The sequence below is a fragment of the Mytilus californianus genome, unplaced genomic scaffold (genome assembly GCF_021869535.1).
Source record: "Mytilus californianus isolate M0D057914Y unplaced genomic scaffold, xbMytCali1.0.p SCAF_4, whole genome shotgun sequence".
Classification (NCBI taxonomy): domain Eukaryota; kingdom Metazoa; phylum Mollusca; class Bivalvia; order Mytilida; family Mytilidae; genus Mytilus; species Mytilus californianus.
Window position 1 is genome coordinate 44,805,182 of NW_026262690.1, and position 15,300 is coordinate 44,820,481.

A 15,300-nucleotide genomic window follows, 5' to 3' on the forward strand; every position below is an offset into this window, starting at 1 on the left:
TGTCAAATATTTAATTACAATCCAAATTCAGACCTGTATCAAGCGCGAATATTGTGTCCATTTTTGCCCCAACTGTTCAGGGTTGGACCTCTGCGGTTGTATCCAGCTGCTCTCAGCGAAGCATTTTATATGACTTTCAGATACTTTCTACACCATTTTAATCATCAACTGCAAACTTTTGACATGTTATTTGCCCTTAAATTAAGAAAAGATTGGTCGAATAGTGACTTTATTTTAGATATACACTTGCATATAGATCCTTTTTAAATCAAAATTTAAGATGATTTACTATTTATGAAATAATTTGAAAAAGTATCTGTACATCAATTGAATCAGTTGATAAGAATTTTGAAAGTATTATATTAGTATCTTATGCTTGTGTAAGTTATTGTTCAATGAAATGTAGGTCAACATGTGTATTAATATATCTAAGTTGATTACCACACTTTTTTAAAATGGTATTACTCCAATTCTTTCCATAGGCAAGTAAGAGTCAAAATGATTATTAACTGTCATGGTTTTCAAATAAGTGTTAATTAGAAACAACCCCAGGCTTAATGCAAAACAGTTAATATCTCCGTGTTGAAGGCCTTGACCTTGACCTATAATGGTTTACTTTTATAAATTGTAACTTGGATGGAGAGTTGTCTCATTGGCACTCATACCACATCTTCCTATATCTATATACAATTTATTACACACCTAACTGAATACACACATTCTTGACCGCAATAGTAAACCTACAAATGTATTATTTATTTTGATCTACACTACATTGAAATATTCTGTTAATTTTGCTAGCTAACTGAATGATTAATATGATGTGGGTTTTTTTTCAAAGAAAATACTTAAAATGAAAAAAATATGTATGAAAAATGAAGGCAAATTTTATTTTACTTGTAAAATCAGTGCCATTATCATCTGACGTAAGTCAATAACCAAGTTCTAATTAATTAGTTACAATTATCAGAAATTTGGTTGAAATATTAAACAAAATTGCATAACTCTTACCGGAGCATTTTCTGCAATAAAATTTATTTGTTTGTTTTACATTTAATTCCCATTATACATGTATTTCTATTTAACAGTAATTGGAAATATCTCAGCATTAGGTATTTGTACATTCAGATTTGAATACAGGAAATGTATTTTTTCTTAATGAAGAATGAACACCAATTTAAATAAAAAATAGTTATTATTTTTTTTAATTATTGTCGTTGAGAAGTGCATTTATAAGGCCTCTTTCTGGAAATTATTAAACCTGTCATTATTAATGGTATATAAAAAACATATTACTTGTTTGACGATTTTCCTTTCCATTCTTGTCAAAAATAAAATCTGACAGAGTCAAAAATTGAAAGATCAGTATATATATCTATATTTGCATCATTATTGCAAAATTCCCTACCTTTGGACAATAACATAGAAATTTTACAGTAAGATTGGAAATGAAAAGAGAAAAAAATTTAGAAAAAGTATGGTCAGAAAGAATATGAGACTAGCTATGAATATGGCTGGATCACAACATCAAAGATGTTTATAATTTTTTGGGTTTTTTTCCCCAAAATTTTCCATTTTTACATTGATTATTTCTGATTTATATATAAAAGCAACAAATACTGATACAGCAGGAGATACACACCAAACAGGATGTGTAAATTATTATATATAACAGATTAACTAAGTATTGTGCAACAGCACAGTATTGCACAGTAGAAGGAAATCTTCAATTGAAAATTAATACAAATCTTTTAACCAATTTCAATGGGATTAAATAAAGTCTTTAATTTTTGGGGGTTCTAACCTTGTATTACTATTTTGGATATTGGCCCCATTTTTAAATTGGTCTACATTGAGGTCCAAAGGGTCCAAAATTAAACTTTGTTTGATTTCATCAAAAACTGAATTATTGCGACTCTATGATATGCTGAATCTTATTGTGTATTTAGATTTTTTATTTTGGGCCCTGTTTTCAAATTAGTCCATATTAAGGTTTGAAGGGTCCAAAATTAAACTTGATTTCAACTAAAATTAATTTTTAATGTTTTTTTATATGCTGACTCTAACCATGTTGTTAGATTTTGGATATCAGACCATACTAGGTAAATTAAATGTGTCATTTCAAATTTTTAAGATCTTTGACCACATTGATTTTGTGTCAGAAACCTATATTATGCCAAAAATTTGATCACAATCCAAATTCAGACAGTATCAAGCTTGAATATTGTGTCCAAACTTGCCCCAACTGTTCAGGGGTTGACCTCTGCGGTCGTATCAGGCTGCGCTCGGCAAATCATTTTATTTATTTTGGGCCCTGTTTTCAAATTAGTCCATATTAAGGTTTGAAGGGTCAGAAATGAAACTTTGTTTGATTTCAACTAATATTAAATTTTGGTGATTTGGTTAAAAGAAAAATTTCAAAATTAGTTCTGGTCTGACAATTTTGTGCAGAGTTATGGTCCTTGAACTTAGAAAATTCACTCAAATTATCAGTTTTCCACAAAAAAATATTGGTATGACGTTGGCGTCGTCGTCGCCATCGTTGTCATCGTCCGAAGACACATTGGTTTTCGCTCAATAACTCTAGTTTAAGTAAATGGATCTCTATCAAATTTACCATAAGGTTCAATACCACAAAAGGAAGGTTGGGATTGATTTTGGGGGTTATGGTTTTCTAGTTTCCAGACAATAACGTGGAATGGTGTATGGATCTCTCTGAAATTATACCACAAGTTTCCATACCACAAAGGGATGGTTAGGATTTGCGTTGGGGGGTTATGGCTCAAACCGTTTAGGAATTAGGCGAAAAAAAGGGGGAAAACAAGGGTGTCCTGGTTAATGGACAAATACTTTAGTACAAAACATAATTTAAAGCAGTGTAAGGGAGGTAATTCAAATACATCAATACGCAACAGCATAGTGTTTTGCACAAAAGCAAAAAATTGTGAATATAAATTCAAATCATATAACCAATTCTAAGTTCTTTGACTACAGTTATTCTGTGTCAGAAACCTTTTATGAAAAGTTATTTGGTCGCCATTTTTTTTTACGTAGCTTTGAAATTTTATCAAAACAAACAGCATGTATGTATCCACTTTAACAAAAAGAAACAATTTTGATTCTATGCTGCTTTAAGGTAAGACAATTACTGAAAACGCATGCATCCAACATTTATTCGATTTTTATCGTAAATATCTTACAGAATATATCTTCACAAGTCGGACCAAGCTGTCAATGTTAACTGCATGGTTAATGCATATAAATCTTTATTTTGAGTGCGAGAGACTGTTTCTAATAAATATATTAAAGAAAAGGTGAAATAAGAAATTTCTTAAATACAATAAGACACACTTCAATAAAAATTTGAAATATTACTTTTTGATTTATAACTAAATGAATACCGGCATGTCGTTTCGTTGTTTACTTCCAACAGCGGCCACCATGTTTAAAATATTGCTAACGAATGCCAGAATGTCAATCAATTTTGAAGCAAAAAGTTTGATACCTAAACTGATATGGTTTTCGATTTCATTTATATGAATATATTGTTGATCTTTTTAGGGGTTGGGAGGATATTAGTAACAATAAATAAGTTGGAAAATTGATTAAATAATAAGGTCCCATTGCAATTTTATCGAGTTTTAACGAAGAAGTCAACGGAGGCTGTGTGGTTATGTCACCTCAATTTTCAAACTTATTTTGAAGCAAGAAATCATATATCTGAACTGAAACTTAAAACATTTTTAATTGTAAAAATGAATATATTGTAAAACGCGGGGTTGGGAGGTAAAATACACAATGTAACAAAAAAGTTATGACCGTTTAATCTATGTACCCCGTTCATTTTCATTGATAATCAATTGACCATTAATGATATACAACTGAAGTGTAAAAGTCACGTGATGACCACGATAGTTGGATATGTTAATTACAATCCAAATTCAGAACTGTGTCAAGCGCAAATATTGCGTCCATTTTTGCCCCAACTGTTAATATTTTATGATGTATTTAAATGAGTAGTTATGGTTGCAAACTCTATTAGTAATTTGAATTGAGATTATTTTTGGAATAAGGGAAAGGGGGAGTTTAAAAAAAATTTGGGGGGGGGGGGGGGGTAAATAAGAATTTGTGGGGGGCTACAATTTTTCTCATTTCAGATTTCAGAAATTAAAAAGAAAATTTCTTCAAATATTTTTTTTTTTTGGGGGGGGGTTAATATTCAACAGCATAGTGTATTGCACAAAAGAAAAAAAAAACGGGTAAATTTTTTTTTGGGGGGGGGGGGGGCAATTCGCCACAGCATAGTGTATTGCACAAAAGCAAAAAATTGAATATAAATTCAAATCATACAACCAATTTTAAGTTCTTTGACTACAGTTATTCTGTGTCAGAAACCTATTATGTGTCAAATATTTAATTACAGCCCAAATTCAGACCTGTATCAAGCGCAAATATTGTGTCCATTTTTGCCCCAACTGTTCAGGGTTGGACCTCTGCGGTCGTATCCAGCTGCGCTCAGCGAAGCATTTTATATTTATCATGCTTGAAGATATTGATTTGATAATTGGTATATTAAGTTTTATTAAGACAAGTTACAGATTAAGTTCGAATTTTGTTCCGGTGTGATGAATTTTTAACCGGTAGGGGACTAGGCCATAAAAAAGAATATGTTTGTTTGCCCTAACCCTACCTACCCAGAAAATATCTGCCTACTCAAAATCTTTTATTGTCTTGATGTGAAAAAGTTTTTTTTTTAATCAGATAGGCATGAAGACTAAACAAAATCTGACACTTCAATTTCTCTTTGCCGAAAAAAAAGAAAATGCCTACCTACCTACCCACTGTCTCTACCTTTGGGTAGCGTTTGGGCAAACCAAAATATTTATAGGTGTGGCCCTATGTATTGCCAGGCAATACTCACAGAATGCTTGTTGATATATAAAAGTAAATATATAAAGTAGTTGGTATAGCTATGACGATTTGAAAATCTGAGATCTATAAGGGGGTCAAGTTTCCATGGTAAGGGGGTTAAAAAAATCACTGCTAAATAAAAATATTAAAGGTGCATTACCGGTAGCTACGATTTAGACAAAAATATTTAAACATGATTTTTTTTTTTTTTTCAAATATTTATGAAAGCAGGATATTAATAATTTTTATACGACGGCAAAAAAATTTTGCGGCTGTATATTGGTATGACGTTGGCATCGTCGTCGTCGTGGTCTTAGTCCGAAGACACATTGGTTTTTCGCACTCTAACTTTAGTTTAAGTAAATGGAATTCTATAAAATTTTACCATAAGGTTCAATACCACAAAAGGAAGGTTGGGATTGATTTTGGGGGTTATGGTACCAACATTTAAGGAATTAGGGGCCAAAAATAAGCATTTTTGCAACTTCCAGACATAACTTGTGTGTTAGTGTATGGATCTCTCTGACATTGTACCACAAGGTTCGATATCACAAAGGGAATGCTAGGATTGATTTTGGGGGTAATTGCCTCAATATTTTAGGAATTAGGGGCCAAAAAAGGGGCAAAAAACAAGCATTTTTCTAGTTTCATGACAATAACTTGTGTGTAAGTGTATGGATTTTTATGAAATTGTACTACAAGGTTCCATATCACAAAGGGAAAGCTGGAATTGAGCTTGGGGGCAATTGCCCAAAACGTTTAGGAATAAGGGGCCAAAAATAAGCATTTTTCTAGTTTCCAGACAATAACTTGTATTCAAGTGTATGGATCTCTCTGAAGTTGTACTGCAAGGTACCATACCACAATGGGGAGGCTGATATTGATTTTGGGAGTAATTGCCTCAAAATTTTAAGAATTAGGGGCCAAAAAGGGACAAAAAAACAAGCATTTTTCTAGTTTCAGGACAATAACTTGTGTGTAAGTGTATGGATCTTTATGAAATTGTACTGCAAGGTATCATACCTCAAAGGAAAGGCTGGGAATGAGTTTGGGGGTTTTGAATCATAAGGGGGTTCAAAAAATTGGGGGGGATGATTTTTTTCCCTTTTTTTCTTTAAAATTTTCCATTTTAAATTGGTTATTTCTGATTTATATATAATGCAAATAATAATAATATGGTTTGAATAGGTAAATTAAAAATTTTTTAGTTCTTAGACCACATTCATTCTGTGTCAGAAACCTATGCTGTGTCCAATATTTAATCACAATCCAAATTCAGTGCTGTATCAAGCTTGAATGTTGTGTCCATACTTGCCCCAAATGTTCAGGGTTCGACCTCTGCGGTCGTATCAAGCTGCGCCCAGCGGATCATTTTATTGCTTTAAGCAATCAGTTTGGTTCTATTTTGTCAAAATAAGCTAAAAAAAACATCGCTAATGTATTATTGGTTGCAACTATAATTTGTATAATATGTGCTGCTGGTGGACTATCAGTCCGCAAGGGTATTCTTGATGACCTATGATTGATTTTGTCATATAGCTCGCCAACTGTTTCAGTATTGTACATCTTTGGCTTTAAAATATTCGGCCTCGAGCTTATCCTGATTAAGTTAAATCTAGAAAAGCACTTCGAAAGCATGAAATTTATAAAGTGTTGTTTTCATTTCTTTATGTAATATTATTTTCTATGACTCTATTGCTATAAGACTTTACTCTGTAAAAGAAGAGTCCATTTTAGTATACAATGTCACTTAAAATCCTTTTTTTATTTTAGAAATCTTCAGCAGATCATAGTATTCTTCAAGCTCAGCTTATATCAAAACCTTGGCGTAGTAGTTTAAGTTCTAATGGCTTCTATCCTACAATGGATCAACAAGGAGTTTCATCACCAATAAGTAGTTCTTGCGTTGCTAGTGTTACCAATACTAATTACTATACTAATGATCAAATTATAAGCCTCCAGAGTGGTTCAAGAAAACATTCCTTCCAACAACTTGACAATTTCAATACTACAACTCCAGAAAAAATTCGCAAGATGTCTGAGGAAAATATGGAAAAGTACTCTGGGGTAGATATGAAGTCTCCACCTGATGGATTGAAAGCAAAAAGATATAACAAAACAGCAGAGGCACTTAAAATGTCAGGTTTAATGGACATTACAATGAAAACTGCTGACCTGCTGAAAAAGAATAAACAATTACAATCTGAAATGGACAGTCTTAAAAAGGATTCAAGCAATTTTTTACAAAGTGTTTTAGAAAATCCAGAAAATCATCACATCAGGGATACTTACTTTCCACAGTTAACAACAAAATCCTAATAAATACTTTACCTTTTATATTTGGTACCTAATTCGTGTTTTGTAATTCATGACTGCTCTATATATTTATGTATTAAATTGGAGAGAATTTTGTGAGGAAGACATATATGTTTTCAGCCTTTACTAAATTTTGTGAGGAAGACATATATGTTTTCAGCCTTTACTAAATTTTGTGAGGAAGACATATATGTTTTCAGCCTTTACTAAATTTTGTGAGGAAGACATATATGTTTTCAGCCTTTACTAAATTTTGTGAGGAAGACATATATGTTTTCAGCCTTTACTAAAAGAGAAATGTAATGATGTTACAAATTTTATTTGAGTGTTACAAAAAAGGAGAAATAAAGGGAGCGTCAATGAATATGAATTTGAAAAGTGATTAAACTATAAATGAATTGTTTAAGCTTGAACTGTGCATATTTTGCTTTTGTATCAGAAACATGTGACATAATTATAGTCTTAGTACAACAATATAAAGGAATATAAAAACTGGCTCTCACACACAAACAAATCTTTTCACTTTATCATACATCTATTCAACATGAAGATGACAAAGGACTTATTCTAATATTATAGAATATATTAAAATATCAGAAAATGATCTGAAATATTTTTGATAGTTTCTAGAACCATTTTGACAAACCTCTATCACAGTTTCGCAAAGTTGTAATTAAATATATTAAAAACAATATTTACCTCTTTTCTTTTATTAATCTTAAACAATCTTATTGATGGAATATTTGTTTTCAATTTCACAAGTATATTTATCAAGTTAGAGAAACAGTATAAAGAAGTATAATTGTTATTGCTTAAACTTTTTCTTATCATTTTATTTAGATATGAAATATTGTTTCAGTAGATTGTCTGTTCATTTATACTAGACTATCTTCCTCTCAAGTAACATTTGATATTTCTCCTGTCCACTTTGGGAATAGGCTTTGATTATGTATTTGATTTTGTGTCTTGCTCGAAGAAGAAGAAGTCGAAAAAGCAAGACTAAGACCTGGTGTTTCTGGTGGCTGCAGCATCGACAATGTATTAGTTGTGATTTAAGGTGAAACACAAATGGTAGGCCAATGATATTTGGTATTCATATTCAGTTGTATAAGAATTGACACATCTCATTTCCATAGGGATTATTCAGCACAGCCCTCAGTCACGGTTTATTGACTTTGAAAGTTTTGCTTAAGTTACATGTTAAAGTTTTTGATTAGGTAAATTTAAGATGACAGAGACACCTATTGTGTAAAAGACAATAATATTTGGTATGCAGTTGTATTAGTTTTCACACATCTCGTTTCCATGGAGATTATATGGCCTTGTTCCATCATCATGGTAACTTTTGCATCGTTTACATATTACATTTTGTATTTAGGTCTGTTTTAAGGGAACCACTAATAATAAGTCAATGGTATTTAGTATGCAGTTGTAGTAGCATTGGCATATCTCATTTCCAAGAAGGATATTTGGCCCTGTCATTTAGTCTGGTTCATTGACCATGTTGACTATGAATGTTTTGCATGGTTTACAAGTATTGCCATTTTAAGTTCGACATTAGCATTTTCTTATCAAAATTACATAAAGGCGAGACACATCTCTGTGTCAGCAGTGTATTATAACTACTTGCTTCTTTTCATCAGATTTATTGTAGGTAATATAAATAGTTTCTTACATAAAATGGCTTGAAAACATATCTTTACATATAGGGGAGTTTATTTGTTGGTTTTATGTGCTTTTTCTTAACCTTGTTTTGTTGTATTTGTAAAAATCTGGACAAGATACAGAATTATTGTGAAATTTTGATTCTTATCACATATTCTGGTGCTATTTTGATGGAGGTATACCTGTCATGGTACTTCTTGTGCTATTGTGGTGAGGGTATACTTATGTATCATTGTACTAAATACATTTTATGCTACCATTTATAATTATCACAATGATTATATGTAATTGTAAAATTATATGACATTACTTACTTATATCCTGCAATAAACCATTTTACTATACAATTGCAAATGTATATTGATAAACCAAAACAATATACACATAGTATACATATGTTGCTTCCTGCTATTCTGCTTCTTTCAGAGTGAATAGTTACCATTCAAATTACGGTTTGCGTTCCAGTTTCTTTTTATGTCCTTTAATCAATGTAAATGTCTACAAGGACTGAGAATTTTTAAAAAGGGAACATTTAAGCATCAAAGTTAGATTGCAGAATATCAACAATATTCATACATTGTCAAAACAAAAATGATTTTTACTAGCTATGAAACAGTAGAAAAGCTCAGCGGGCCTGTGTGTTTTCCATTTCTGAGGCTCTTTGAAAACAAAATATTATTTTAAACAATGTACATATATTATATATATAATAATTTATTAGCTAAGCACTGTAAACTCAGAAATTATTGCGTGCGACTTTTGGAGAATGGACAAAAATGCGAGATTAATTATATTGGGATTTCAGGAAAATCTGCATATAGATATATGTATCAGATATCAGAATGCAAGTTCTTATAGTTATGATACTCACCAAGTTGCATTATTGGCCATAATAAAAACCTCTCAGTAGTTTCTGAATTTATAGTATAGTACATGCTAAAGAATTTGATAGAGTGAAACTTGTGGAAACAAAACCCTGAATAAACAGGAAATCTACATTATGTTAACCAACTGTGTGATCCAAATAAGAATTCAGATGAACTAAAATTTGTAAGGAAGGGTTACAGAGGTTACAACAAAAAAGGAAAATGCAGTTCTTACATGAATTTCACAAATTTGTATGCAATTTCTTTATCTGTAAATCTTGAGGTGTTCTCACTAGATCTGCCACTGAATTTCATTTGCAAAGAGGTCAACTTTGACTACCTGTAATTTTACAAGGTGTTACATTAATTTTCATTTATAGAAGTTTCTCTGTCACAAATTTTTATTGCAAATAAAAAATATGAGAGAAATAATTGAAGAAATATCTTGAATACATCCTTCATAAATTGTAAAGAATGTAAGATATGCACTTTATTCTGTGTACTTTATGTTATGCATAAGAATCAGAATTGGAGGTAACTGACCCTTAGAGTTGTATGAGCTATTGGCATCAGTTTTCCTCAGTCATCCTTTGTTAACTAGGTTTTATGACTCTGCCGCAGCAGAGGGGGGATTAAGTGTTACCCTTGCAAAGTATGTGAAATTTGGGTTTATTCAGAATTGGAGGAAATTTTGTATGCACATAGAATTTTATTGTGTCAATCTTTAAGGCTAATTCAGAATAACAATTAAAATATGTTATGATTAGTTTAGAGCATTTTCTATGGTATTTTGGACATTTATTGACTTTTGATGGTAGTTTCTGGTGAATTTCTAACTAATCTAGGTACTCTTATGCTCCAATGAAGGCACAAGGGGGAACACAAAGCGAAAGTTGTTTTGGGAAAAATGCTTTGAAAGTCCAGGTAAAGTATTATCGTTTTCATAGCAGAGTGGACGAGACTATTTCGTGGAGCGCTCAAGTCTCCCATTTACTGGGTTAGATTAGGTGAACGTTCGTCTGTAACACCTACTTATCACTTCGTATTTATTATAGACATTTAAACTGTGGGGTCACCAAAGGTTCTCAACGTCTAAATCAAATAATTCGAAAAACTAGTACAGGCATAGCCTTTGTGTTTTGATTAATATTGAATACTTAAACAGTCTTTACTTGTGTTTTTGTTATGTTTTGATAAACAATTTTTATGATATTGCACGTTCATTAAACATAAAAATTAATTTAACTAGCTTTACAAGTTACAATGTATGTGTTGGCTATTATCTTTCGGACGTCAAAGCGATTAACCAATTGCTATTGTCTAAATTCTATACAACCGCAAAAAATTTTGCGCTTGTATATTGGTATCACATCGGCATCTTCGTCGTCCGAAAACGTTTGGCTTCCGGACAATAACTTTAGTATAAGTAAATAGAAATCTATGAAATTTAAACACAAGGTTTAAAACCACAAAAGGAAGGTTGGGATTGATTTTGGGGGTTATGGTCCCAACAGTTTAGGAATAAGGGGCCAAAAAGGGGCCCAAATAAGCATTTTTCTAGTTTCCAGACAATAACTTGTGGAACAGTGTATAGATCTCTCTGAAATTATACCACAAGTTTCCATACAACAAAGGGATGGTTAGGATTGGCTTTGGGGGGTATTACAATTTTTCATGCTATTAGTATTACAATTTTTTTCATATGCTGAATCTAACTGTGTATTTGGTTGTTGGGCCCATTTTCTAATTGGTCCAAATTTTGGTCCTAATGGTATAAAATTTGTTTTGTTTGATTTAATAAACATTAAATAAAATTTAAAAGATAATAATTACAATGTTATATTTGAATTACCTCCCTTACATTGCTTTTACTTTATGTAAAGTTGTCAGCTAGTTCTAGTATGAATTATTTTTTATCTGTTTCTAGAAACATCAAATACTGTGATGGAAGTATATATAATATAATAATAGTGTATATCAAAGGGTTCAGTGGTAATAACTTTTCATATTCAGAATTGTTTATTTGTGATCAATATCATTTGTTTGGGTTTTTTTAGCATTAAGAGTTACTTCCATTACAATGGTTTTGTTATAAAGAAATGTTGTATTGTCTTGAGGTGATTAGCTGTCAATTTATTTTTAGAAGTTACTATTAAATGCTGATGAAGGTATATTAATTTTAGCCATGATTATGTCATTTTCTATTTCAATACTTTTATGATGTATTTAAATGGGTTTTTATGGTTGCAAACTCCATTGGAAATTTGAATTGAGATTATGACCATATCTTGAGGGAAAGAATTGTGTGTGTGTGTGTGGGGTGGGGGGGGGGACAAAATAATTTTTCTTCAAGATTTGAAAAATTGTCAATTTTCCAAAGAAAAATTGTGTGTCACAATTGCTAATTCTTTAATTGTATATCGTCTGAAAACAGATTTACAAAGTATTGCGCAACAGCACAGTGTATTGCACAAAAGCAAGAAATTGAATACAAATTCAAATCATATAACCAATCTCAAGTTCTTTTTGACTACAGTTATTCTGTGTCAGAAACCTATTATGTGTCAAATATTTAATTACAATCCAAATTCAGACCTGTATCAAGTGCCCCTATTGTGTCCATTTTTGCCCCAACTGTTCAGGGTTGGACCTCTGCGGTCGTATAAATCTTTGCTTGCGAAGCAGTTTATTTCACTTAGTATCTTTTAACTTTTATCTTATGTTAAATTTTATTTTAGAACGAATGCATGATCAACTTTCAATAGTTGTGCAATTACAAAACAGACAAAATATAATTCCGTATGGTTTTTTTCGTACTGACAAGATATTGGACAGTAAAAAGCTATTTGGACCAAGCCTTATGAATATAAATTAGAAATGTGGTATGAGTGCCAATGAGACAACTCTCCATCCAAGTCACAATGTATTGAAAGTATACAATTATAGGTCAAAGTACGGCCTTCAACACAGAGATTTGGCTCACACCGAACAACAAGCTATAAAGGGCCCCAACATGACTTATTGTAAAACAATTCAAACAGGAAAACCAATGGTCTAATCTTTATAAGAAACGACAAACACTTATGAGCCACACCAGCAAACGACAACCACTGAACATCAGGTTCCTGACTTAGTTCATATTAATTTGCCACTGGACATTAAGCAGCCATCCCTCATCATCATCCTTACTAGGGGTGAATTATCCTTATGGTATCTATTATAGAGTTGTTGGTTTTGTATCGATCAGTGAACAAAAATGGCAACCATGGAAATAGAATATAAAGGTAAAATTCATTAATTGTCATATCTTAAAAGCAATAATAGATTAAGAAAATCTGACGGGCCAAAACTGCTCAAGAATGTCAGGATCTACCTACTTATTGTTTGCACCAAAGTTATCAGATGACTCCTTCGGGAGTTAATATTGAATATGTATATGCTGTTTAAGCAACAATGATCAACAATACAAGACCTACAAAAAAGGCCATTTAACTGAGACCCATTCAATGACTCCTATAGGAGTTATGGTCCTTAAATGACGATTTTTGACCAATTTTCATGTTTTTGCCAATTACCACAAGAACTATAACAGATAGATAAAAACTGTAAGCAGCAAAAATGATCAGCAATATAGTATACAAAATGACTCATGTCGAAACCAATGAATGAATCCTAGTAAGAGTACTCATTAAAAAGAAATAATCGTTATTAACAATTAGCTTAATCAGAGCTACAAAAATGCCAATACTGCTGAAACCATTGGATAAGGAGTTATTGCCCTTAGATGACGATATTTTTTTTAACTAATTTTTGAATGATCTCGAAAACTACAATAGAAAGGTACAAACTGTGCACTGCAAAAATGATCAGCGATACAAAATCTACAAAAATAACAAATGATTGCAATAAAGGGAAACAATTATATATCAAAATAGCATTTGTCAAATATGTAACTCGCAAATGCCAATAAATGAATATCCATGTGGATTTAGTAAATAACCAGCCCTTCGGAATGATCAATTAATAACAAGTTGATTTTTAGGTAATTCCTCTTATTTATGTGTATATGAAGATTATATAATCAAACCTATTTCTGTTTGTAAAGTGTCAAATGGTAAAAATTGCATTTGTTCAGGTGGTACTTACACCAAGAAGTGCTTGTTTTAAATGACAAATCATCATTGCGGTCTATAAAAAATATTCAACCTATATACAGGTATAAGCATGATGTGTGTTAAGTGTCGTCCCTACTCTGCACGTGACTATTAAATTGTGATATTCAGAATATGTTTATACATGTATATCATAACTTAACAGGAGGAGTTTTCAACTGCCTGAAAGAAATTATATTAGCTATTGAAACAATATCTATAGGTAAGAACACTCAGAGTCTTCAATAACAGACAAGCATATATACAATATTGATTGATTGATTGTTGGTTGCTTAACGTCCAGTGGCAAATATGTCATGCCTATTCAGGACGAGAACAAATTAACAATAGGTAGGTTCTGTAATTAAGGCGTCCGGATTGAGGTCGGAGAAATTTTGACTGCCACGGAAAATGAGGATATATTGGATAGGAACAGAAATTTAGCCTTGAAACAGGTCAACCCTTCAAAGAGTTGTTGCAAGGGTTCGTAACGTGCAAAGAGCGTGACACTCTCTTTACACGAGGCATCGAATTTAACGGCCCCATTCTGACCGGACGTGGCTGCAAATTTGTACATCCCGCACAGCCAAACGAACACCCCACTTTGGCGAGGGTTTTTACTGCCGGTCGGAGGAAGACCAATGGTGACCATACTTCTATTCCCCAGTCACCCTTGGGGGACATATATACAATATGTCAATCTCAAAATCACATCCAATGCAAGACAATCTGACAGTTGAAGCTTTCATTATCTGTTAACTTCACATTCCGCTAGAGGGATGATTTCCTCTCACTAAATATTTCAAAGTTTGGTGACTATGTAGACGGCATCTTTCCAATTGAACTAGAAATTAAGAACACCGTAGATACAGTTAAGTCTGCCTCATATCTTGACCTGCAGGATTTCAGCTTTGCAATTGTCCATTTCTATATAGCAACATTCCGACAGCATATATTTCCAAGTAAATACGTTTGCGGTTCCTATTATGATTTCATTGAAAGAGGGTTGCTACTGAAAAGGTAGCCGCTGAATGAATGGTTCCAAGTTGTAAAGTTCAAGTCGTCCTTTTGAAAGTGTTAAAGACGCCATCATAAACTGGCCGATCGTTATGGAATATCTGCGTCACAGATAAATATGGATACGTTTCAATTGTCTTAGCCATTATCCATTTTTTTCTCTCGATAGTGACATCATCGAATGCAACTTATCACTGTATTGGTACATACCATGAAGTTGTCGGTTTCTCTTCGACTTATGAAAAAGTAAAATAACAAAAATACCGAACTCCAAGGAAAATTCAAAACGGAAAGTCCTTAATCAAATGGCAAAATCAAAAGCTCAAACACATCAAACAAATGGAAAACAACTAACATGGTACAGGCATTTCATT

At 32.2% G+C, this 15,300-nt stretch overlaps 1 protein-coding gene across 5 annotated transcripts in view; it reads left to right on the plus strand.

The window, feature by feature from the left end:
• The window catches only part of LOC127738084 (uncharacterized), a 91,862-nt gene extending 79,927 nt beyond the window's left edge, over nucleotides 1–11,935 (plus strand). For 4 of the 5 annotated variants that reach the window (XM_052249180.1, XM_052249183.1, XM_052249181.1 and 1 more), the window contains one exon: nucleotides 6,685–11,935. In XM_052249180.1, coding sequence (XP_052105140.1) covers nucleotides 6,685–7,230 — 546 coding nt within the window. In that variant the 3' untranslated portion in view covers nucleotides 7,231–11,935. The remainder of the gene's footprint in view (nucleotides 1–6,684) is intronic. The other variant, XM_052249184.1, reaches the window with a different exon arrangement.
• Nucleotides 11,936–15,300: the final 3,365 nt, after the last annotated feature.